At 31.8% G+C, this 27,218-nt stretch overlaps 1 protein-coding gene across 1 annotated transcript in view; it reads right to left on the reverse strand.

Moving 5' to 3' along the window:
* Positions 1 to 893: 893 nt before the first annotated feature.
* The window catches only part of LOC110995317 (acid sphingomyelinase-like phosphodiesterase 3a), a 41,267-nt gene continuing 14,942 nt past the window's right edge, over positions 894 to 27,218 (reverse strand). Inside the window, exons 2-10 of the mRNA XM_022262421.2 lie at positions 12,488 to 12,612; positions 10,636 to 10,701; positions 6,670 to 6,820; positions 6,184 to 6,389; positions 5,640 to 5,806; positions 5,107 to 5,305; positions 3,646 to 3,755; positions 1,874 to 2,046; positions 894 to 1,313 (exon numbers count right to left, since the gene is read on the reverse strand). Coding sequence (XP_022118113.1) covers positions 1,094 to 1,313; positions 1,874 to 2,046; positions 3,646 to 3,755; positions 5,107 to 5,305; positions 5,640 to 5,806; positions 6,184 to 6,389; positions 6,670 to 6,820; positions 10,636 to 10,701; positions 12,488 to 12,557 — 1,362 coding nt within the window. The 5' untranslated portion in view covers positions 12,558 to 12,612 and the 3' untranslated portion in view covers positions 894 to 1,093. The remainder of the gene's footprint in view (positions 1,314 to 1,873; positions 2,047 to 3,645; positions 3,756 to 5,106; positions 5,306 to 5,639; positions 5,807 to 6,183; positions 6,390 to 6,669; positions 6,821 to 10,635; positions 10,702 to 12,487; positions 12,613 to 27,218) is intronic.

Below are 27,218 nucleotides of genomic sequence, written 5' to 3' on the forward strand. Positions count from 1 at the left end.
AAATTCTACATTTTTGTATACGTATAGGAAACTTAAAAGTATTTGGAACAAAACTGAACGAAGAAACTCGTTCGAATAGAATTCGTGTTGTAAAATATACAAATCCTTTGAAAAATCAATACATTCGAGCTGTCAAAAACTACCAGTGTATTGACGTATATGACTTGAGGAAACTATAGTTAAGTTTATGTTAAGACTTCGGGACGCAGAACGTTAAGCAAACAAAATGGCAGATTCACTTAACATATCGCGTTAAGCTTAGTTGAACCTGCACTAATTAGTTTTTGTGTTATGCAATCTGCAAATATAAATTTTTACTTCACAATTTTGGAACCATTATGAGATGCAGGAATGTTGACCACAGTAGTGGTTACTCAGGACTTTTATGCACTCCTCCTGTCAACATTTTTGTAGATATATAAACCATACCTAATTCACCTCAAGGGTATCTCTTATAAATGCTTAGTTATTGGGGTAAAATGCTATTTACATATGTAGAGTGTAGACGGATATTAGAACATGAACCCTTTACTAAGTACGTGAGTTAGTGGCATACTTGATTTAGGACGTATAGCAATTTTTTGGCCATAATTTTGTATTCGTTTCTTGTGTTTTACTCATCATGGCATCGTCGTGGTCAGTATTAATTAAATGAAATTAATGTTAAAACTAACCTGATGAATACGTACACTCAGTGCTTTATATTATTAGAATAATAATTACAATTGTGTATATAAGTAAATACATGATTTATATCTATTGGAAATTAATACTTTCAATTAAATCCACTATGATTACTTGTCAATATTTACATTGATGCAGTGTTTGATTAATAACGCAGGGAGCTAAAATAATCGAATCATTAAAAAAAACTAAATACATATTTATATATTTATTTAGATTTATATTTTCTTAATTTCTTTACATACTACCTTTTATAACATGATTGCAAAAGACAAAATTTTTACAGCATTTTTTACATTTCTCCTTCTCTCATCCTTTCATCACAATAACGATAAATTAACAATATGTTGAAAAGCCTAAAACTGCTTGAAATATCGTAAAAATAACATTGTTGAGTACTCCACACATTCTAGTACCTTCTCGAACTAATCAGCAGGACTATTGCATAAAGCAATATAGCACATGAAAGATGCGGCGCACGCGACGCAAGGGCGGACGCTGGGTTCCGTACACAAGCACGAAAATCAAGGAATTCGGCATGAGTTATGGCGCAGTAGTGGACGTGGACACATGCTGTATCACAGTTTGATATATCTGGTGCATGGCGTACGTGGAGAGCCATCAAGTACCTGAAAAGAAATGTTAATATTAACAAAATTAAACAATGTACAAAAAGTTAGGATCTGTACTTGTATTTTGTATGGATTCTTTTTTAGAAAATAATAATTTATAATCAGCTAGATAAACAAGGATTTTAATCTTAGTTGACAAGTTGACACTGAGACTGAAGCCTTGATTTAACTTTTTATTAAATTATTTAAAATTATTATTTATTCATACTTGACTATCTATGTTTTTACATACAAATATGTAACGAGTTTATTACGCCGACATATTTTTTTATTTTTGTTTATACTTTTCTTCGTTTGTGTCTGAGCATTAATAGTTAAGCCTTTATGAAACTAGATGTTATTTAGACTGTAAGTACTCGACGTTGAAGTATGACATATCAACTAAGGATGAAACTTCTTGTCCAAACCACATGTCAAATTAGATAGTATAAAACGTCATCCATCATTGAATTATGTTTTTAAATATAAGGTGATATTTTTTTGTAGGCTTCATAATATTTTATACGAACTCCTTGAATTGTTAAAGAAAATTAAAAAATATAATAACAATATCTTACTTGTGTAAGTACGTTCGGTCATTATAATTTCTTATCTTCTTCGATAAAGCATCCAATGATACTGCAGTGATGTCTCGGAGATTATAATACTGAGTTAAGTTATATTCCACTGCCCAATGCAATTCCCCTCTTTTATTGGTTACGTCTAAATAAAACTGGGTATAATCCAACACCTGAAATGGAAATATGACTTAGTTTCTTTCAATAACGGGTATGGACGAAAGACGATAGTGTTTTTCATTTGATTGGGTTTGGTCTAACAGCACACGTGTCTCTGAAGAAATGCTATTATAAACAACCGCAATATGTTCGTCTTTTGTTTCCGATCTTATATATTGGCAAACTTTTGTTTTGACTACAAATATAATAAATTATACTAAATATTAAAATTTACTTCTAATATATATAATTAATGAACAAAAACACATTTTTAATTTTTGGATCAGAACGTTCCCTTTTTTCTTTAGACATATTTCGTTAATTATAACTCTAAAAATCTTTCCTATATTAACCTCAGGAAACTGCTGGAATTTTAATTTCAACTATAGTAAATTAAAATGCATTATAACGCAATTCTGTTAATCAACATACATTTCGTTTATTTTTTTTAAATAATAATCAATGATTCTATACAAATAAAATCACTAGTATCTAAACATTAAGCAAATACTGATTGCCACTTAAATATAATCATAGTTAATTCGACAGCGTGTTAATATAAACACATCGCACTCCAGCGTGAGGTTGTTTGAGAGAAGCTTTGAATGCGATCAAACAACAAAATTCCTAACACGAATTGGGTGGAGAGGTAAAATTAAGCGGCATTGCGTACTTAGTTCGGGAAGTACGAAAATTCATTTACTATTAACATTTTAAGGGCGGGATTATGTTGTTATTAACTGCTAATCTACTGATATATTCCCGCTTTTATCTAAGCAAATTAATGTTTTGTAAAGCTGTTGTATAATGTACGTTATGTTTTGCTGGTAAATTCATTTGTGTAACAAGTATTTAAGTTAACAAATATGTAGACGTACCTACGTCTACATATTTGTTAACTTAATAATAAGGCTACCTAGCCTTATTATTATAAAAAGGAGCAAAATAATAAAAAAAGTTAAAGCAGTGAGGTATATTTGTATTAATTATAATATCTACAGAGTACAAGATAAAGCTGATTCGTGTATTGATGCAAAGGACTATCATTCTTTCTTTTTGAAGTAGAACTTCTAACGCGGCTTCCAACAAGGTTGCGTTAAACACTCTTGGGGAGGGGGAATAGAAAGAGACAGACAGAGCGAGAGTGAATGCGAGGCACTCGTTAACAAAGAGTAGCGTCCAATATTCCAAGGTAAGAGGGAGAGAAAGAAATATATAAAGAATAATACATAAAGGTAGAAAGTAGGAAAGAGAAAGAGAGTGAATCGCTAATTCACCAGCACATGCGCGTGGTATTCTTGCTTTGCAGCGGAGTAGTGAGCGTCGTGAAATTAACTGAAATACGTACTTATTGTTATATTTTAATTTATAATATTCATTATTTCATTTACAAAGATCAATTTTGAATTGTAAGCAATGTTAATAAAATTTGTATTAACAATATCATTTGACTAAAACCAATTTCTACCCCTTCCTATTTTCAGTTCCAAATTACGAAGTTTCACTTCTTCCGTGAAGAAGACTCCACGCACCATTTATTTTCTTTATGACCACAGAGCAAACGTTAATCCCCTAATCACTGCGTCTGAAGCTGATAGAATTATTAAACTTACTTTTCCATTATTTGTATCAAATTTGTAAAGCCTTAAGCCTGGATTAGACGTACTCCCAGCGCCCCTCGGCGTAACTGAGGGCGCTAATAACGCCCATGACACTGGACGACCTGTTCAATAAATCATTATATAACCAATCTTGCAAAACATAATTTATTTAGTGTGTAGTAGAATTATATTTAAAATATTTTTCACACTTTCTCACATACGAAAGTTCATATCAGGGTTCGCAAGCATTTCCAAAATACCTATTAAATAGCCTGTGTCAACTGTGATCGTAGATACCGCAAGACAGCAATTTGCGTATTTGCCACCTAAATTATTGTTTCGCTTGAAATGGAACCTAGTACTTTTTGGTTTCCAAGCTCAAGCTCATATAAATAGTTTATATGAGAACACAGACACATCAATATCAGACACTTGTTATGAAAAAAAGTAGGTTAAGTTAAATTAATGATGATTTTAAGTAGTTTAACTGGCTTATATTAAATTAATTGAGGCACTCGTAACTTTTAATCGTGTAAAGCTTGGGGTTAACTTTGTTTCTGACTTATAACTTCATTATTATGCTAAGGCTTTATTGCGTAATTAAGCTTTATTGACTTTTTATACGTTGTCGTTAAGCACGCACTGAAAGTGTATCGTATTGTTTATAACGTAAATAAAATGTGTGAAATAGTCGAACATTATTGTAGCTTTACTTAATACAATTCAACAAAAGGTTTACTAGCTTATATGTTGTCTATGATTTGTGTCTCATTTGATTGACGTTTATGACAATGCCCCTTCCTTTTGATGGGTTAAAACCTTACTTAAGTTAAAAATAAACTACGGTATGATGATGTTTTTACTGTTAGAAATAGTTACCATGTTAAAAAACACGTTACGTAATTAAATTTATAATATTCTCATAGTCGACATGCCTTAGATCGACTCGCGGGAGTCAGGGGAATCTTAGCAACTAATAGTTTAGTAAGTATTGTATCAAAAATGAAATTTAATTTATTATTTTAGGCTTAAGTTTAATTAGATCACTTCTGAGGGTAATATGAAACCGTCTATATTATTTATCTCAGGGAGTCTCTAAAGTTAGCTGAGCACTTACCAGCAAAGCACATAAAGTAGAGAACTGTTTTGCTACTGTAATAGATCTCATAGAAACCAGTTTCCAATTTTATTTAAATAAATGAAAATATTGCTCTGTTGAAAGAAAGCAACATAAGTATGTTTTCAGGATATCAACTATGTTTCATGAAAACACAAAATGCGCGTTGCGTTATTAGTTGCTTATAAGTCATTGGATTATTAACCTATACCGATAAATGAACGGTTTTAGATAGAAAAATAAATTGATAGTAATAATGGTCTCAGATAGTTGCATATTTATCTATCTATCAACCATCAAATATAATTTGGACGACCCGGCGACTGTGATTGTGAACGTTGTATGGAGAAACATACCTTCATTATACATAAGCCTAAAGGTGTCAGAATGGCGGTGGCCATAAAACTGCCCAGCAATGACGTCACTGAAAGCTTTGATAATGCGTACTAAATTTGAATTAGCTGTTGGAGTGAGTTCTCCACCTCCAGCCGCGGAAGAACTTCCAGCGTTGTGTCTCTCTTCAACACCTGGGCCAGCGTGAGCGACCAGATATACCTAAAAAAACGAAAGGTTAACTAGTTTAAAAAATGTGACTCTGTAGTAGCTTCATACAATAGTAACTTGTAACGTAGAAAAAAAATCAAATATGTTTTTGTAGTTTCATTTATTCAGTAAAAAGCCGAATCATAAATATATTTTAAGTGTTTATATTTCGTATATTTTGATGTAAAACATTATCCTAGTGGAAATTTTAAAGAAGGTCAAAAATTACTACTTACTATGTAACATTAGTATACATTATTATTTATAAATAAGTAAAATTATTGGAAACCACTTAATCTTTTAATGTAAAAAACGTTCAGGTCACACATGGCCAAAATAAACATACCATTTCGTTTTTCCTTCTAGCCTTGCTTAAAACGCGTTCTAACCACTCCCACTGAGCTCTTCCCCTATGGGGACCATCAGTGGTGGCTGCGCCACCGGCCCAAAGCACACTGTTTAGTACCACAATACGTAGCTTGCTATATGATTGTTCAATCGTGTAATAGCCGCCTGAAAAATACTTATAATATAATAACAAATAATACAGGATTCTTTTAATTTAGTTAATAATGTAATCGATAATCTGGGCTTTACCTCTGTGACTTATTTTGTACTTTATGTACAATAAAAATATGTAAGCATTTATCGAATTTTTTATAAGTTTTTAAATAATATAAGGGTAAAACACAGTATTTTGTGATATAAAAATAATTTGATAGCTACGCGTTATAATTATGATGATAATAACTTTGAGTTTTTGGTTATTTATTTTCCTAATGCACCTCCACTTTGCTACTTTCTCTCGTAGCGTATCATCTTCTCTCCATAATAAAACTAGACGTTTCTTTTATTTAAAATAACAATACTTATTGTGGATATACTCGTACCTGTTTCAAATGTGGTCAGCGCATCAGAAGGCAGCCATTGCATCCACATATCAATAAGTCTTCTGGAAGGTGGAGGGTCATTATGACCCAGAGCTGGGAACACAAACTGACTGCTAAATGTCCGACTTAGCAGGTCAGTTACGTTCCTCACAGCTTCCATTCTGATTTCATCACTGAGATGCTCCATGGATGATGATAGGATGTCCCTAAATTTTTTATTAAATTAAAATAAACGAGTTCATACCAATTTTCCGAAATCAAAAAGTATATTTATGTTTTATTATTATTATTATTTTTAATTGTATAAATGCGTATATTCTTATTTCTTACTCTAGGGCTTCGAAGTTACTAACTGGGACTGTAGTCGCTACGACGGCAAATAAAAATAATATACTCTTAATGCCTTGTAATAATATTTGCCATTCAATTATCATATATACATAAATTAAATATAGTATGTGTTTTGTAAAGTTATATAATATTTACCCCGTCCATAGCACAAACTCAAGGGTGTCTGGATGTCTCTCCGCCATAAACGAGACAGCACTCTGTATGAGAAGCCAAGAGCTATCACATGTGTGGTCCCGGTGGCGTCCATTTCTGTGGTTGTGGTCATTGTTTCCACGATGTTTGCAGCCTGTATAAGATAATGCTTTTATAACTATAAATCAGTCCACAATGCATCGAGTAGGAACCAATAAATCTCTTTTGGTATCTACGTCGCAGTAAAGAAGTAAAATTAGAGGTTAATTGAATCTCTGTTAATTAAAGATCGATATTCAATCAAGTTGCAGCATTGTGATTTAAATAAAGCAGCGTCGAAAACGTTTAACTATTTGACTGACCGAAAGTCAGCGTGTTGATTAATAATATAACACATGTAACAGCTGATTAGAGTATTTATTATTTTAAAGTGGTTTTATGTTTCGAATTTTAGTCTTTGGTGAAATTGTAAACATGTTGTCGACTCCGCCATGATTTTTTCGGTGTGATCGTTAAGAACTGTCTAGAGATTCAATTAACTCCCTGATTTAACTACTGTACTGCGACATCTATACTCAAGAAACAGTGTTTCAGAAAGGTAGGGACAGAAGTTGCAGAATTGTGTTATTGAATTATATTTATTATTAATTTTTATACAACTAAAATATTAATCATTATGCTAAATCAAAAACTTATGAACAAAAATTTTTTAATTCCTTTTGTATACTTGTGGACGTTGCAGATAAGTTAAGAATTAACAATACATAATGACAATTTTGAAACCAACTCAGGTAAAGTTTTAAATTTATTCTCACAAGATAATTATAGTGCGACACAACAATTAAAATATGAAAATTTTTAATTCCATATCGCGATAATTACTGGACGGCGATGACACTATCAATATTAATGTCTCAATCTGAATTCATTGCTGATTTCAATACGATATGCATTTTGGAGTTTGTAGTTATCGGATTATACGACAAAGAGAATAACAATAATTAACACAATTTTATTCTTATTTTAAAAATTCTATAACTAGTCTGGCTATTAATACAGTAATAAATTTAATACATAAAAACTTTTCTTGAACCGTTTCTTTTTTTTTTAATTTAGAACAGGTATTTAAAAAAAATATTTCGATGTTGCGTCATTTCACATATATCTTTGTGTTTATTGTCAAATCATAATATGGAATAGGGTATTAAAGAAAGTATAATTGCCTTGCAAAAAGTGGCTTGGCTGAAACCAATGTTCTGGCCTTAAGATATATGCCGCCTATAAGAGCTGAAGTCTGGCCCTCATCTAGCCTAGACTTTTAGACTTCATATTATCTTTAGTTTTAAACGACATGGCATGCTCTATACGACATTTATAAGTCTGTTTCACGATGTCCGGATAAGTTGCAAATAAGCTATTTGTTAATTATTGGTATGATAAACACCATTGTTGCGTTTTACGACTGTCAGATAGCGCTATTCGTCATGAAACGCGAAGTATCTTTTTCGGAACTTTTATCTTTCGAATAATTTATGTGTTACATAGCTATTTGGTACTTTATCCATACACTGAGAAACAGGCCCTAAGTCTCTTAAAAATTCTTTGGAGCTAGCAGTCGCGAAATTTCGCTTGGAAACAGTGCGTAAAACCATAGATTTGTGGCCAAACAGATTAAATGCCTATAAAAGCTAGAGGTGGCCATTTCGAATATAATATTTTTTTCTAATTATTATTGATTAATATTTATTTTGCATGACCCTTACTATTCCAATTCATATCATAAGAATCAAGTCTGAGACTGTCTAATATGACTTATTAAATTTATAGTTATAAGTATCTAGTTCGCTAACTGATCGTAGAAGTATTTACAACAATTATATTATATTCTTAATTATGTTCTGTTTGCGAATGAAATACTCGATTTTTCTTATTTTCCAGGCACTTACGTGATTCTAGGCTTGTTAAGGAACAAAGAGTTTAGAAGTAAGAAAATACTAAGTACAAAACTTATGTTAACGACTGTAACATTGTGTAAGTATTATTAAATCGCAAACGTTAACTGCACTATGCGAAACGTTAAACTGAGAATGTATATAATCCTATAAAGTTATTTCAATACAATGAAAACTGGTAGGTACGATACTGAAGTTATTATGGGTAGGTTTTTAGTTTATTATTTTCAATACATATAGTTATATGTTTGTACATAGTGGTATTACAATTTTATGGCATAACAAGGAATCTGTTTATCGTAATACGTATGATACGCATAGAGAAGTTTAATTATGATGAGTTTAAATCTGATATGCACCTTAGTCATATTCATGAATGGTCCAATGTATAATTTTAAATTTGATATGAGTGTCTTTCTCGTAAAATAAAAACCAACTTTTTAATATTGTTTATAATTTAAAGCGGTCTTAATTAGATGGCTTTTATTTATGTTTGCATATAATTGGTTGTTCATGTAAACATAACAAAAATACTGGCTCAGAATAGTTAAAAGTGTTCCTCTCTCTGATTTATAATTGAACAATTCTATAAATTAATTTACGTTCGCAGAAAGAGTAACACAATTATTAAAATATTTATACATTTTACATTTCTCAAGAACGTGTCAATTACTGAAATATGAAACTTATTTTCGTTTTTCATTAGCATTGCCGATAATATAAACGTATGAATACTGTTTTATTAAAAGAGCCCGACTCCTTTGACGTTATTGGCAATTGTGAATAAAATAAATTCGTGTATATTTTAAATAATTTCATTTCATACTCATTCTCGTACATTGAGACGGTATATTTACATTATAGTTTTCACTCTATGAATAGATGAAAATTATTTAGCAAACAAAGTCTGTCAAAATCAAATACATTTTTGCCTTACGGATTACTGGCGATAAATAGGAATGGAGGACCAGACAGTTTTCAGTTTTTGCCGCATACCACCGCTATGTGGAACCAGCTGCTGACGTATTTCCGAACCAATTCGACTAAGGGTTCTTCATGAAAACAGAGTAGCAATTTTAAAAAGGCTGGCAACGGACTTGCGAGCCCTTTGGCATTTAGAGTGTCCATGGTATAGTATCACTTAATATCAGGTCTGAGCCTGTCACTGATGCTTCCATTTTGATCCTCTTCAATTTTCTTTAGAATAGAATCTCACAGCAGAGAGCCAGGCCCTTAAAGGCAAAAGGCCTTTACAGCTCATGTCAGGCTGTTCTGGTGAGCTCTTCAGAATTGGGCGTATTGCCGCGACTAGCGCAACACTGTCTCTTGCAGGGCTCGATCCCAGGGCCGTCGCGGTGTGGTCAATCGAAACCCTCTCCAATTGTCAGCCTGTGTTCTTAATTATACTGATTTATACTCTATAATTCTCCGTATGGAAGTGAATTTTTCATGTCTTTCCTGCTATCTAAATGCAGATGATTTTTCTCATCGCATTACACTCAACGATCATCCACGGCTTTCTTGACTCAATAAAAGCAATGTTTGAATTAAAAGTTGTTACTTCAAACATTGTATACACTGCAATACGCAATGGCGTTTATAGATAAATCACACAACATATTCATTGATGTGGTGTAACTATATGTTATATCCTGATACTCAATGTACCTGTAAAATTTCGTTAAATTTTATAACTACTTTTTATAGTTGAATCAATATAACTAAAATCACTATAACCACTATTTATATATAAACTATTATTTGTTACTACTATGCGGAAGAATAACAAATAATATAATTTTTGATAAAGTTAATTTAATATAAGACATTTACAATAACGATTAAACAAATACTGGATTCTAAATAAAACAAAGGAATAACTGCGGCTTTTCATATTAGTACTTGCAGTGAAATGATTCATCGCATACGAACTTTGTTGCAAACAAAGGACAATTATTACGCTTTCCGCGATACACTTTAAAAATTAAAAACAAAATTTTCATAATAACGAGCGTACCTCTATGAAACTCTGGGGAGTTGTGAAACGGGTCGTAATGAAGATCTGTGATGTGCCAGAAGTACCCTGTAAAGAATATCATATTATTTACACAAACTATGAACAATACAGATGTTAGTTAGTTAGCATATATGATATTTAAACATTGGCAATTGTATAGTGTATGTATAGTAAGAAAAAGAAATTAAGCTTTTTTTAAAAATAAAAAATCTTTGGCCCCATTTATGGCCGGCCCCTAAGATGTTCTTCTAACCAAAGAAATAGAGGTAAAAATCACTGAGGTCCGCTAAATATGGGGGAAGTTCCATCAATTCAAAGCCACCTTCTTTCTTCTTCCTTCGCACCTCTGGAAGTGTACTCGATGGTATTTTATTGGTGAAAAAACTAAGCGAGTTGCCAGGCTGTATTTCTTACAAACTTTGTTATTTGTCCTTCGTATAAAGACCCAGTCGGTGACCTGTCCCACAAAAAACATTTGCCGGTGCATTGGATGGAATGAATATTATTTTTCGAGATGACGATCTGTTCCAAATAATGGCCTGTTTTTTCTTTTTTGATTTTCTCTTCCTTTTTGAAGACGTCGTAGACGTCCATAGTTATAAATCGAGCTAAAAATTGGTCCAGACCTTGTAACAAACAGAAACAGCTTTGTGAAATTCGCGTTTGTTTCTACGCGTCAGAAAGCCAGGGCACCACCACCAAACACAGGACACTTTTTTCATAACCAAATTGTTATGGATACTTTTTATAGCAATCTTCATTTCTTTTGCCACGATATTGTTTTCAACTTTATTAATCATTTGTTCAGACACTATCGATATAGGGCGTTCCGTGCAGGCGTGATCGTTAATGACATTTGACCCTTAATGTTTCTCACAAGTCTTCATCTACCAAATTCTTTCACGGATTTATTGTATACGGAGATTTAAATAAGTATTGATATGTTAATATTTTAATCATGGTAATAAACACAATCAAGACTTTAGCCCACGCACGTGCTGATTGTATTATCTTAAAAGCAAACATTATAATTAAAAAATTAAAAATGAAATTATAAAGTAACATAACTTAATATACGTCATGCATCATCAATACTATAACAACGTATATATTAACCATTACGCCATACGGAATTCATAAATTAGGTCATAATAAAGGATAATTTTCTTTTTATTTACTACTGTCAAGAAAGTACCGGTAATAGACCGGTACTTTCTTGACAGAGTATTCAATATAAGCTATGCACCCAAATTTATTTTATCACATTCAAAGTATGATCCTTCAGAAACGATACACTAATGGCAACGATCAATCATCAAATCATTTTAAAACGTTTTTCGGGCATCGAGGTCAGTTCTCGCAAGTAATTTGAGTGTAGCAAACTAGTACTTCGCTGGAGCCATATCAAGTGAACAATGCTGTATTGCTATTTGTTGAGCTTTTGGTTATTGATTACATTTTAAAATAGTACGGAACAACTCTAATACATTTCAGCGGCTTTCTCTTTCGCAAACTGGAATGAGGAGTTTCGGTCACCATTTTTTTCACTTTTGCGATGTCAATATCCATTACATCAACGCTTAAACATATAATATACCATACATAAAGATATTGTGGTCATAAAATGGATTCACCGTCACATTTTTAGGGACTTCTCTTTCTCCGGCGTTTTTATCCATTATAAATTTTGCAGTACCCACTAAATATCATTTAAATAAAACTACACTAAATTTAATCTGTTACATAAAAAATAATAATTTGGAACACTAAACAAAGCATCCTTTCCCAATAGTTTTTATTCCCGAATTTTTGATTTACCAAACATACTAAATATTATAACAAATAGACTTACCTATTTTAGCGTCACTCAGGTTAAGCCAAAAGAGGCTGGTGATGAATATTGCGAAGGTAAAAGGGTTCATGTTAGGATGTTACATGTTGGTCTGACACGTGAATATATCGTCAACATTATTTTACCTGCAACAAAACAGAAAATAATAGCTAATTTATTTTATATTTTGTTTATACATTTATATGTATGCTTACTGCATACTTTTTTCATAAAAAAGAACACCGTTTTTTTAAATAAAGATATTGACTACGTTGTAAATATACTTTTAATTCAACAAATCTTTTAAAATAAGAATGGCGGCAAAGCACCATAGACCATCGCCGCGACTAGACAAATGTACGCCCTGCCACACATAATTAAAATATGTCATAAAAATGGCGCGCTTTTTCTGTATGTAATAGATTTTATAAATGACTCAGATTAACTTCTTGGGTCTCTACCATATGGTAATAAAAACAATTGACCTATTTAAAATTAAAATTTAAAATTTAACAAAAACTTTTAATCAGGCAACATTTTAAATTTTCTGGCATATTAGGAGCTGTGTTCATTAAACATGAGAGTTTGAGTATTTTTCTAAATATAACAACATATCATTTAATGCTCTATTTTGTGGAAAATAATTTTAACTTTCAAGAATACGATTTACATTAAACACTACATTTACATATTTCATATCAAACTTCCAGTCAACAATTCAGTATTCATTCATCTCAACGAGTATGTAGGGAAATAAAACAGTCCAAGCACAACAATCGATAACACTTAGATCCAAACCACATACCACAAGTAAACAAAGCGAACTCTGAATATCAAGACGTGAAATTCTCTGTCAATTGGTCAAGCTCCGTAGCCCGAAGCTCTTGAGGCGGCGTGACGGACAAATGGGTGCTTGACTTGAGTTAGAACCACTGGAAACTTGTGGTCCAAGATATAAAGTTTACGTTTAATTAAATGACTTGAATATTATTTTAGATAGTCCTGGGTTGTTGATTCAAAGTTGGCTTGCAAGTTAACATTACTTAAAATTTAGAAATGAAATTTCGCTCTTCAATTCTTTCGTGTTAGTAGTTGATTCATTGAATTTTAATTAGCATAGTAAATATAAATAATAATTTCGGGTTTTATTAATTTTTGTGTATTTTTGTTATCTTATTATTGTATATTTAAATATACGCTTAAGCTAGTGAAATGCGTTGTACTAGACGACGCACTCTTATTTGTTCAACATACAATGCTCTCACAAATCCTTTACTAGGGTTTATATTTGTTTCCGGTTTACGAATATAAAAGTTTAATCATACCTATTTTTGAATTGTTACTAAGTTTTCAAGTTAAGAAAGGCTTTACAGATGTATAAGGATGAACAACATTTTCAATGGCTGGAATAATTATTATAAAGGTAAAGCAACACTAGCGATGGTGCGGAAATTAATGGATACTAAAATATTTTTGCATCTGAAAGAGATCGCTCGAAAGCGATAAGGCCGCCAGTTATCCTTATTTAATTATTTAAATTTAACTTTTTTACTGAAACGAAGTGTAAATAAATATACTTATAAATAAATATTAATATAAAAGGGTAAGTATTTTAAAGAAAATATGGTAGTCGTGGCATGTACTGCTAATAAAAATGGACAGTGAAAAAGATACAAAAATTGTGCACAATAATGGAGAACACGTAAGAGTTTCCGACTGCAATCCTACCGCAATAATTATGATATCGAGATTACGGGTACAGTATTTGTGTCTATATCTCTTTAGCTTTCAGTTATCTGCTTACAGTCTTCTAGTATTGATTAGTTACTCCCCAATTAATGACACCCGGCAGTTAAATCTTGCATAAAAGATCTAGTTAATTATCGATAATTTCTGAATTAATACTGACTTACTGGTTAGTCAGTATTATGTGTGTCAAACAATTGAAACACTACTAACATTGGTCAGAATGATCCAAATGTATGGGCAAAATATTCCTTTTTATGGAACACGAGCTGAAGATACATCTGATTTTAAGTGATACCGTCGCCCATGGACAGTCACAGAAGGCTCTCAAGTGCGTTGCCGGCCTTTTAAGAATTGGTACCTACACTCTTTTTGCTTGCATTTCATATTCCACATTTACAGTTGACTCGATTATCAATATCATAATTCACTCACAGGTTTGATAAAATTATTATATAAAAATGACTCAGAAATAATTTAAGTAAGCACTGTTATAAACAGGTATTTACCAAGATCAAAAAGCTTGCAGTTGCTTGGGTTGGAATTAAAAACGAGAATTTCTGATATTTCGGATTAATCTCAAATATAAAAATTAAACTTTCAATTTTACAACGCAATATCGGAGAGCAAATATTTGTACTAGGTACATTTATTTCCATTGGATAAGTTATTACACTTTTAGCCTTTAGCACAAACATTACGCAGAACCAAAAATAAATCAACAAATCTCAATACAGCGACAGATTTTATAATTGTCTCCTCTAATGAAGGGTAAGCCCCTTTAATACATATCGAGGTCAGAAATAACAAAATACACGTGTGTAAGCTAAAGGTATAATTAACACTGCCCTAAATATTTAAAAAGATTTCTTAAGACAACTTTTCCCTACGAACTGTGCTCTGACCTATCACGCAAATACCAATTATTATAGGATCGATTTCTTATAAATTGGAATTGAATATTGTAAGGATTCGTAAAGGATTTTTATACTGAGTCTTGTTCATATAAATAGGAATAGATGGCAGGTACACATCTACAGTTACAAATATTGAAGTGAAAAATCTTTATCGGCGTTGGAAAAAATACCGTAACATTTTTCCGTTACGCGCCATCTTTTTCTTGTCACTACCACGGTTGATTCGAAGAGATAAGCCATTTATAACAAAAAAATTTAATATAACAATTAATAATTTTCTAATTCTGTAAAAAATGTCAATTAATTTACAAAAAAATATATAATATATATCACAATTTATAATTAATTTAGCTATCATCTAATTTAACATTATTTTACCAATTTCTGTAAAGTTGCATATATATGTAGTAGATCAATTTCCGTAAAATAAGGTCATAAAGAAGTTTCACTTCTTACGTGTGTACAGTAGTATACACATGTTTTTCCATATAATCTATTAATAATATCCATTTTTTAATCGTAACAAATTCATTTTAATTTTCAATTCATCACTTTCAAAATTTGTTTAAAATAACAATTAGTACGTAAAAGATTTAGGCATAAATAGTGCTAATACGTCGCTAGTTTATTATAAAACATTTAACGTCCATTGTGCCATGAGCGAGTTTTGGAAAATTTCCAGTACATGGCTTATTAAGGCACCTCGGGTCAATCAACCCTCTTGTATTGTCACAATAGATCGTATAACAATTTTCAATGGTCTTTGTTACATCCTCCTTATTGTCAAGATATTTCGCGAAATATGAAAGTGAAGTTGGGAAGAATCGTTCCTTTGATGTTCAAATTATATAATCTTAGCAACGAAGAGCTTTTTGTAAGCTTCATACTTAACAAACGCGGTATTTTAATAATCAATCAGTTCGATGTACATGATTTAAGGTATGAATATGCAGTGAGCCCTTAAAACTGAATTATTAATTAAAAATAGCACGAAAAACGCGTTAATTTTGTAACTGTAATTTCCTTATTTTATTGTCTTAAGGTCAACCGTTTTATAATATAACGTAGTGAACAGTTATATGTAGTTTTATATTAACTTTATTTAGGAAATTATAAAATTACATCAGTTGGTACTAAACAGATTAAGTAACTATCATACAAAAACGAACATGAATTCAGTATATAAAGGTCCTATCGCTCTGAACTTTTATACCCACGACATAATTAACTGATACTAACTAAATAAAATTACATATAACGTAGTGAACAGTTATACGTAGTTTTATATTAATTTTATTTAGGAAAATAAAAATTTACATCAGGTGGTACTAAACAGATAAAGTGTCATACAAAAACGAACATGAATACAACTATTATATGAATAAAGGTCCTATCGCCCTGAACCATATTTATTATTATAGCCACGACTTAATTAACTGATTGCTAGGGGCGTCACTTAAACGGCGAATTTCAAAGCGATTACAAAACTTTCGTTTTGCTTCACTCAACGAAAACTCATTGCAAAAGTATGCCTCCGCTGCGTACGCGCGGTGCGCACTAGACCACTGCTGCTAGAAATAGCGATTAAAAAATCCGCACTCGTCATCATCCGAACGCTATCACTCCCCCCCCCCCCCCCCTCCCGCTATCGCCGCGGGTTAGCGAAAAATTTGTGTATACAACCGGGGCTGGGTGTCTCATGATATAGATTTAATCCACATTTATCAAAAGAACAAAAACATCTCGACACTGTTAATGGAAATGTTAAAAACGCATTCACTCGTTATATTCCATGGCTGACACAGCGATCCGAAGTTCAAATTGTAACAGAACAAAGTCTTTAAACCAGAAGATTCATTAATAAGCTGAAGATTTCTTAATGTGCATTCTATGTCAGGTTTCGTAAGCTCCCAGAAGACTGCAGTTGACCTGGAGCAACGGATTTGCATAGATTCCAGTACTTTGCATGCAAATGCTGCTATTTCGTTAACCAAAAACCGATACTTGCTTGCCAAAAGTAAGACTAGATGTGGAGGCTTTAAATAAATAATGTTTAGATAGAAGAAACGATAAATTTACATCGTTTCCGGTTTTGCATTTAACATGAATTTATTGCTACGTCCAAGATAAGGATTAGTTGTGGTTACTCCAAATTTCGAATATATGTAATCTAGGGAACATTAGTAAAAGTGTATTTTAATAGACATATCTTCCTTAATACGGTTATTTAGATGTATATAATATCAACACAACCCAGGGTAGTATTAGTATGTAAAATAATAATAAATATTTACATAAAAAGTTTGATATCTAGTAATATTGATGTATTATAGTAATATGCGCAATCAACAAACATTCACATATATAGGTACTTAAATAGCGCTGCAACGCTAAAACGCTTAGATATTCTTTCTATCTAGATAGTCTATTTAAATTTTACTATATTCTAATACATACATGAATCTTTTCACATTAATACTTCCCAGTAAAACAAGCATACATGGTCTATAGATTTATCGGATGTTATACAATTTTATATCAAAATAATATCACGTATGTTCACTTATTCATAAACACTAAAATAATGTAAGGTGTGCAATGAAAGTGATTTATTTTTATTAAGATTTAGTAGATCTTTTAAACTACGCAACAACCTAATTAATTTAACGCTGTCTGTATGCATAGTGTGCATTCTTTATTCCTATTTTATCCTGGTTTTAAAATATTGTACAATATTTTATGTTCAATAACTAAAATTTGTAGTACCTGCCCATATAATTATACCCGTTCCATGAGTTCTTTTGTACGATAAAATTGCTACGAGGATTATTGTATTTTTCGTCTCAGGTGTTTGCTTGGGAACATTTGGTGAGCGGTACATTTGTAGATAAAAGATAACTTTGTTTGATAGAGTAACTATAAAAAGATGTGGAATTGTCGCCTTACTTATATTATGGAATAATTTACTTAGCTATATCTAATAACTAACCTTAAAATTTAATTATTAAAAAATATTATTAAAAGGAGTCCCTTTAGGCAAGGTTCCGAAGATACTAGCAGCGTTCCCCCTTTGAATAGCTAGACTAATTCTTTGTGCGAGGTAGCTGCCAGCTCTTCGTTCTCCTGTGATGTCGACTAACCTTTTTGATAATTCCCTAAAAAGCTTTAATGCGCTAGGACCCCACGGACCAAGGGTCTCGACACCGAATGGGACAAAATCATATTCAGAGCCTAGACCCCTGTATTTGCAGACTTTAGCTTTTTCAGCCGCATCACAAGCCGCACCAGCTCTCTTGTTAGTTCCATGAAGATTGGAAGGGGCCAGTGTGTCTGAACAGGTGGCATCCCATACCAAAACCCGACCCATCTTCCATGGAATCAAACTCATACCGTCCGGTCTCTTGCCATCGTCTCTAGCAATTCCAGTCTTTTTTTAAATCTTCGGAACCTTGCCTAAAGGGACTCCTTTTAATAATATTTTTTAATAATTAAATTTTAAGGTTAGTTATTAGATATATTTTTAGTTTGTAATTGTATATAAGTATTATAAATAACGTTCTTTTTGTTTGTTAAAGTACATTATATTTACTTTATATTTTTATGGTATATAACATAACAATTAACAAAGCTGGAATTAAGGCTCACTTAGCTATATATTTTTTATGAGTGCTAATAAAGTTACTTTACCAAATATCTGTTTGATGAGTACAAAGTATGTTCAGTTTTATTTCAAATTGTAATCCTCTTCTTATGTAAAGTATGCGATTTCTTTTTATTTGTGAGCTACTAATTATTGTAGTAAAATTTCTTTAGGCACATGAGTGTAATATTTTTATGGATGAAATGTCACGAAGATGTGCAACGTTTTTTTCGAAGAAAAGGGAGAGAGCAACTAAGAGAGAGTAATAAAGGGAGTTCGATATAAAATACACGCTATTGGTTGATGTATTCGTGCAGTACATGTTAATAAAACTTTAGATGTCAAATTCAGTGTGTTCTCATAATTAATAAAATAATTTTTTTAATGGCTTTAATTTGTACAACTGGGTACTTCGCCAGTGTCGTGTAGATGGAGAAAGCACGAAGGAGATTGATCGGTGAAAATAATAATTATGCACCTTAAAATAGTTGAAATTCGATTGTTAGTTTAAAGAAAGCACAGACAACACAGATATGAGTAATAGCATGATTAAATATTCCTATTTATCAATAATTTATTGACTCATATATTTTAACACTTTTTATAACATGTCATTCGCATTGTCACAAGTCACATGTCAATCTAATACTTTTTAAAACGGTTTTGTAACTACAAATATTTTTTCATACCGTAAAACGAAATACTTAAAATCCCATATCACATAACCACCCATACACGAATCGCCCTTAAAACATTCATTAACGTAAATGTAACCGCGGGAAAAAGTATATAGTATACATTACATGGAGTCCAGCGACGCAGGTGCGCTTCCCTCCTGATTTATAATTTAAATCCTCCCTGTTAAGTGGTTAAGTCGATATGACGTGTCGCACCGAGGGTTGTATTCCTTTGGGATATTTCATAATTTAAGTTTATCATACTTTATAACGCTTTAAAGTTAGTTCTCACAGTCGAAGGGCGAGGTCGTTTTAAGCGACTTTAACACAGCTGTTCATGCTGCCTAGATAAATTATACGTAGACAAGATAATCGGCTCTTAAATCTGAATGAATACAACTTGGAATTTATTAAGTGATGGAACTCGTGAGATTTTGTTTGTTAGTGTTTAGCATATCTATTTTAACTATTGTCCTATATTGTTTGTTATTTAATAAAACAATAAATAAATAAATCAGTGGCGCTACAATGTCTTTAGGTCTTGGCCTCAGATTTCTGAATTTGTTTCATGATCGTTTTTTAAATCTAATTGGGAAGTAGATGATCAGCCTCCAGTGCCTGACACGTCGACTTTTTGGGTCTTAGACTTGTCGGTTTCCTCACGATGTTTTCCTTCACCGTTTGAGCAAATGTTAAAATAATAAAACAATTAATTAAAATAATACTATTGAGTAATTAAAAATAACTATGTTTTCAAATGATTGCAAAATATTAAGTCCATTGTTATGAACTATTTATTTGTTTTGTTCAACGCATACCGTAACATAAGAAAATAAACAAATGTTTCGCACACTTCTTTACTAAGGCTCACATTAATTGGTAATAAAAAGCTGGTTATTTATATATAAATCTACACTGAGTGCGTCAAAGAAATCAATTTAACTTGTTTCCGCCATGATTTCCACAAAGTTCATACGGGTTAATCAAACGCAGTAAGCACTCGGAAAACATAAATGATTAAGAGCTGGAAATAGATTGAACATTTGAAAAAAGTTTATATAAAAAATTACGATAAATCTTAGTAAAAGCAAAACTGATTATTATGAGAGGATAATTTGTTACAAATTTAATTTTACTTGCATTATGACGAAACCGAAAAAGTAAAAAATTCCAATATCACAAATACTTCGTACATATTTCAAGGCTGTCTTGAAGACATCGTCTAATAACCATAATAGAGTACCAAATTCGAAAGTTTGCAGTACATGTATATTTTATTGTATAAAAGATAGTTAAAAGATGTTTCTAGCTGCTATTACGGCAGTTGAATTAAGTCCTTATTTCTTGAAAATGTTAAGATGTTTACTTGATACGTAATCAAATTGTATACCATGCCTACAAACGGAATATTTTTAATTGATTCATGAATTTAAAAACATGAAAAAGTTTCTAATAGATTTATTACAATTAGTATATTGATAGACTGATGAAAAGAAAGTATATAAAAATAAACCCTCAATAGGGTCTTTAGAGGAGAAGGTAAATTCTCGTTCACAGTTTGCACTTATAGATTAAACCATCGAAAATGGCGTGGAATAATAAAAGTTCCAATCCTTTTAAGCAAAATGACTAGAAAAACTCGAACGTCGCCCTAAAGCGCTCAGTATGACTCCTCGATTATGTGCCGAATGCGGAACCCACTTGGCTCCACTTTGCGATTCTAATAACACAAGTTTTTCTCGTTCAGCTCACATAACATGCCCCGTCTGTCCTATAAGTACTTGTAAGCTCAGTTTCGTGTTTTCTAAGTCCACTATGGACGATAACAATGAAAATATAAGCGTTAAAAGTTTGGCCACTTAGGAGTTTGGGCTTTCTTAGAATTTTAAAATTATGGATACGGACTTGATCTTATTATTTATTTATTTAAATTTCGTTGCAGACTCATAATACAAATGACATAATTAAATAATAAGGAGGCCAACTGGTGGCAGGCTCCAGCGATATCTTCCAGGCAACCACTATCTGATGTTTGTCCTAATTTCACACGCATGCTACGAAGTTAGGGGTTTTATTAATCTGTTTGTTATAAATGTTGACTTGGATAAGTTTTGATGTTATTTGCTAAGGAACGTATATTATTATTTATATTTATAAATAGGGCATTTTGGAAGGAACATTAATGTGATGCGTGACCTGATAAACAAATAAAAGTATTGATTTTGTAAATCAAAAGTCCGGAAAACTTATAGTATTTTTACAATTGTGTCTAAACCAATTTACTTTTTATACTATAAATAATGCGTATAGTTTTCAAAAGAACACAATGTATTTAAACTTTTGTTGATGCATTAACCACAGAAGACAGGTTCATAAAAGAAAAATGGTTCACTATATTCCGTAAATGTAAAGTTAAAAGTATTTACATGATGTCACAATAATGGGCTTCAAGCTGTAAACGGCGGGCCTCCTCACTTAACTCATATCATAGGTTACATCCTTCTTTGCTAAAAGCCTTTGTGCTACGCTAATAAGGGCTGGGTTGAATAAAACACCAGAGTAAATTTTCTTATGAATGAAGTAAATGCTACTTTAAATAAAATAAAAATGAAATAGAGAATGGACATCTTTAAATACAACTTAATTTTAAAAAGGGTATATATTTTTAAAAACAATTAAGTTTTTATATCAATTATTAATGTTATAAAGATTTTAACGGTGGAATAAAATATGGTACATATGCATTATTATTATTCGATTTCTTGAGTAATTTATTAATAATTTAAATGAGTACTGTGGCTGTTTATACGGTGTGATAACATTAATAATTGTTATTGTATTTAAGATAAACCTCTAAAACACATGCATATAACTAAACGTTATAAGGATAGTTAACGTTATAAGATACCGCGTTGTTACCATGGTAACCTAATTTGTTCATGGAAAAACAGTATGAACAATCCAATAAATGTGACAGAAGGTTCCAAGGTTCCCAAATCAAAACTTGGGTCCACTTTACAAAGGGTGCGTAATTAGGCAACATGATTTGTATGATAACGTGATTTGGCGAAAGCAACGGAAGCCTATCCCAATTCCCCTGATGTGTCCTGAAACGTGTCTGACGTCATTTCCTGTCTACGTGTCCGCACCCTAAGGAGGGTGGACAGGGGACATTATGATTAAATCAGAAAGAGAAAGCCGTCCTCGCATTTCCCAAATCTCATTATAAGCCCATATATTTTTGGAATGAATTCAAAACGATGTCATAACATGACTTCGGGTTTTCATCTCCTTTTTTCTTTCTGACCTTAACACTGGTTCTTTCATTAAGTGATAATTAAATAACTATAGTTAACTAAAAAACCCAATGGAACTTACAAAGTATATGTATAAATACATATAATATTACAAAAATGAAATTTCATTTTTGTAATATTGGCAATACAAACATACGTGACTCGGCTTTTAACTGTCACTTATAACATTAATACTTTAAGGATCTGTTTCACAATGTCCGGATATGTTCCAAATAAGCTATTTATTACTTATTGGTAGGATAAACACTATTTTTTCTTTGAACGTCTGTCAGATAGCGCTATACGTCATGAAACGCGAAGTATCTTATTTGGAACTTTTATCTTTCGAATAGTTTATGTGTTGCAAAGATATTTGGTACTTTATCCATACATCGTGAAACAGGCCCTTGATATTGTTATACTTAATTGATCTAAATTGATAATACAAAAATGCCTAACCTTTTACTAAATAATAGTTTTATTGAACGTTTATAAATAAGAACGCGTGAATATTTTAGGGATGAAGATGGGCTGAATCCTAAGCTGTAATAGGCTTTTATCATTTTTTCTAAGCTTAAGTAGTACTTATTTTCAGGTTAAATATCTTGTGAACCCATTTATAAACAAACAATTATTATCAAAAGGGTGTAAAATTTCCAAGAAATTAATTAAATAAAGATCAGAGATACATAGCTATATAAACCTCTGTTAATTGCTGTAATCAAAGAGTTCTTTATAAATTAACCTTTCTCCAGGGTGCTCTTATTTCAGTATTTACGTAAAATTGAGCTTTGTGAGTAATTACGAGTGGCCGTCCACTGCCTTAATCACACGGTGGAGGCTACAATGCCCGGAATCTAAACTAGAACCTTAAATAACTCGGTTTTATTTACAAGTTTTACAAGAAAATGTTGACAGTATTTGCTTTGGAAATTTGTTAGTTGTTTAGCTTTTTTTGTGCGTCCATTAAGTGCTTAGTTTCTTGTTTTATACGACTGTTAGAGATAGTCGTATAAAACAAGAAAACTCTGTTAAAATAGTATATAAACACAGAGAGAGTTACTAAAGGCAATAATATTAAATAGTTTGGCCTCAAATATATTTAACAAAATTGCCCTTCGTAATATTGAATTTATTATTAATTTTGCAATAAACAGTGAAAATAGATAGAATAAATAATCAAAAGTTTTTTTAAGTGTATAAGTAACACTAAACTGTTAAATGTTACTTAACCAATTATTTAGTTAATTTATTCTTTTTGATATATATTTATATAATTGAATAAAATCATTAACTAATAATATTACTTATCCAGTTAATATTATTTGTACTTGACCATATTTAAAAATTTATTAATGGCGTAAAAAGAACATTATATTTAGTAAGTTAGTAATAAGCTGTAAATCATTCTCAATAAAAAAAATGAAAAATAATATGAAGTTTATTTTATGGCAAAGCTGTACAATTTTTGGTTTATCTAGATTTAGACCCACAATTAGTGTAAGTTTCTATATATATTTGGCCGGTTTCGTGGTTGAGGCTGTGGTTTCATCGCCTAATCTATCTCTACTAATTTGCATATTAAATTATAGTTTAGTATACAGAATTTTACTATTTGAAACCTCATTATTTAAAGTTTGTTGCTATATGCGGTTAATCCTCTTTTAAAAATGATTAAGAACAACGATTATAAAGCTAACTACTCAAATTAAGTGTGACTGTGCGTTATTGCCGTTAAATTGTCCTGTGTGTGAGTGTTGAAATCGAATAAAAGATACTTCAAACGTTTAATATTATAATGGGATATACTTAAGACAAAGATGAAAAGATTTTAAAGTGAAAATCGGCTACCTGTCTTTCGTTAGAAGACTTTTACGTTCCGTAATTTTCTCACGGCATTTCGAAACAACCAGTGCTCGGCTTCCTTTCACGATGGCGTTCTTCAACATTATTTTCCTACATAAAAACTAGGACAATAAACCTTTTTTACTGTGAAAAATACAGCTTCTTTGGAATTCGCCGGGAAACTTTGTCATTATGCTTTGACGCCTCTTGTTTCGCAAATTTTAGTAGCTGCAGACCGCTCTTGTAATGTACCGAAACTATTTTTGCTGCAGTTTTCTTGTACTCATTAAATATAACGAGATTCCTGAAGGTGTTAGCGTTATACGACTTTTCCTAGATATCTTTATCTTTGCATTCTTTAGTGTATTTGAGTAATCCTAGTTTTAATATTTTTACTAAAAATTTTACGTCCCAAGCGAATAGGATATTTTTAAAGATACAACAATCGAATGGGAAATAAAGCTACATTTCTGTGTTTGTTTATTTCTTTTGCAGGTGATCGGTCAGTGTGTGTATCACCGTGATCTGTCGTAAGTTGATCCATTCGTCCAACATCGGCTTGATGGCTGGAAATCTTCCAAGGTCTGTTTCACATGGTATTTTCTTTTGCGAACTTGCGAAAAAATCTAAATTAGAGCGGCCATTAAAGGCCGGTAACCTACTAAAAATGGGTGTCTATGGGCTGCGACGACTGCCTTTTTGGGCGTCACGCAGACTCGTTTGCCCCCTTTTATATATATAAAAAAGGCCTTCTCGTTTTAATATTTATGTCTGAAATAAAACATTTTGTAATTTCGCTCGTTTCAAGTTGTATGAGAGATACAACTTGAAACGATTCACTCTTCAATTGTTTTACTCCTAATGACAGATTTAAGGTAAGATATGAGGCGTTTGTCATATAAAGGAGCGCATTTAAGCTTTGTCGCCGCTAAATTTGCCAATTCGTCTGCTTGCTCATTTCCTGCCATACCTACGTGTGTATCCGGCGTACGATTTTCTTATTTTGTGAAAGTGCCGTTATATTTTTTTCGATTCCTACTACTAAAGGATGTAGTGATTTTGATCTGGTTATTGCTTCTACAGCCGCTTTTGGTTCTGTATACGTTCAATACCTCTTATAAACCTCTTATAAACGCATACGCCAGCGTCAGAAGTTCTGCTTGATAGTCTGCTCTTCCTAATAAATACAATGCCATGTTTAATGCTGCGCAAATGTTGGTACTTGAGGCCCTATTTGTGCACGCAATCTAAAGCTTTATTAGCTTGTCGTTGTACATCACCATCACTACTTATACTTGCACTCACGATTATCACAACATCATCGGCGAAAGTTTGGCAGAAGACGTTTTCGAACAAAAGCTCCTTGAGCAGCGTGTCAAGAATTAAATTCCTTAGGATTTGTTCTCCTATGGATCCTTGCACAGTTCCTATATTTGTATCTATTTCTACCTATTTTCCGCTTTTCCTATGCATGTCATGAGATTGTACAGTATATAAACTGAGAATAAATAATAAACATTAAATGACCCATATAATTCGCAACGCTGTGGAAAATTGTTCATAAGTTGTAGGCATTTAAATACGAGAGAGCTATTTTCTTGAAGGCTCTTAGGAAACAAATCTAAGTACAAACTAGCTGAGAATTTTTAAACATTTTTTCATTTGTTACAGAATAAATCACACATTTTAGTATAAATAATACGAAAATAGTCGATGGTTTCATGAGTACGTTGTAGTAACTGGATGAATTATACCGATATAAATGTTAGCTTCCGTAACATTCAGGGATAACAACCCATACACGATATCTAACACGCGTCCTAAATATAGTTAGCAAAATAGCCAATTGAATTCGGGGTATATCAAGGTACAGTTTATATTTAAAGTATTATAAAGGATCCCAGCATCCCACCGGAATAATTAAATAAATTACCAAAGTTACGTGATTGCTTAGCCGCGTAATTTGTATGTAAGTACAGTTAACTGTTCTATTATTAAGTTTCGTGACCCTTATTAAAATATTCATAATTTCATACTATGAAATACTGATAAGGGACAGGAATTAATGTTATCCCTCAAAGTTGCCTCCAATGAGACTGTTTTACGCGTTCACTAGGGAGCTTCGTAGCAGCCTCTGAGTAATGTTTATTATACCCATTGACCGTTTTAACCCTTTCTACCTTTAACATGAGTATTTTCTGTGCTTTTATATTACGAAGACAGGATATTTATCGTTTTTTCTCCAGCATTAACATCAATTTATATACAAGCAGTCATTAATGTTAGTGCTTCACCGGAGTTGAATATATAATATATTTTTGCATCAGTGAACATATCTTTTTGGGTAGCAATATTTCAGAAATTAGTTGTCATCATTAAATTGTTAATTTCAAGCTGATATAAAAGGTAGAAACTACCAATTAAATGGTCTTTGAAGAAATAATAAAAAATTATGTGATAAATAAATAAATTACCTACCTATGTAAAAACTATAACACAATTAGAAATCTTGCAAATACAGAGTTTATATATATAACACTTATGAAAATTTTAATTTTTTTAAAATTCCAGACCCAAGGACTAATTCCTAAAGTGGTTTCTCCAAAACTTTCAAATATGTAATGCACATAA

This window comes from Pieris rapae, chromosome 2 (genome assembly GCF_905147795.1).
Source record: "Pieris rapae chromosome 2, ilPieRapa1.1, whole genome shotgun sequence".
NCBI lineage: Eukaryota > Metazoa > Arthropoda > Insecta > Lepidoptera > Pieridae > Pieris > Pieris rapae.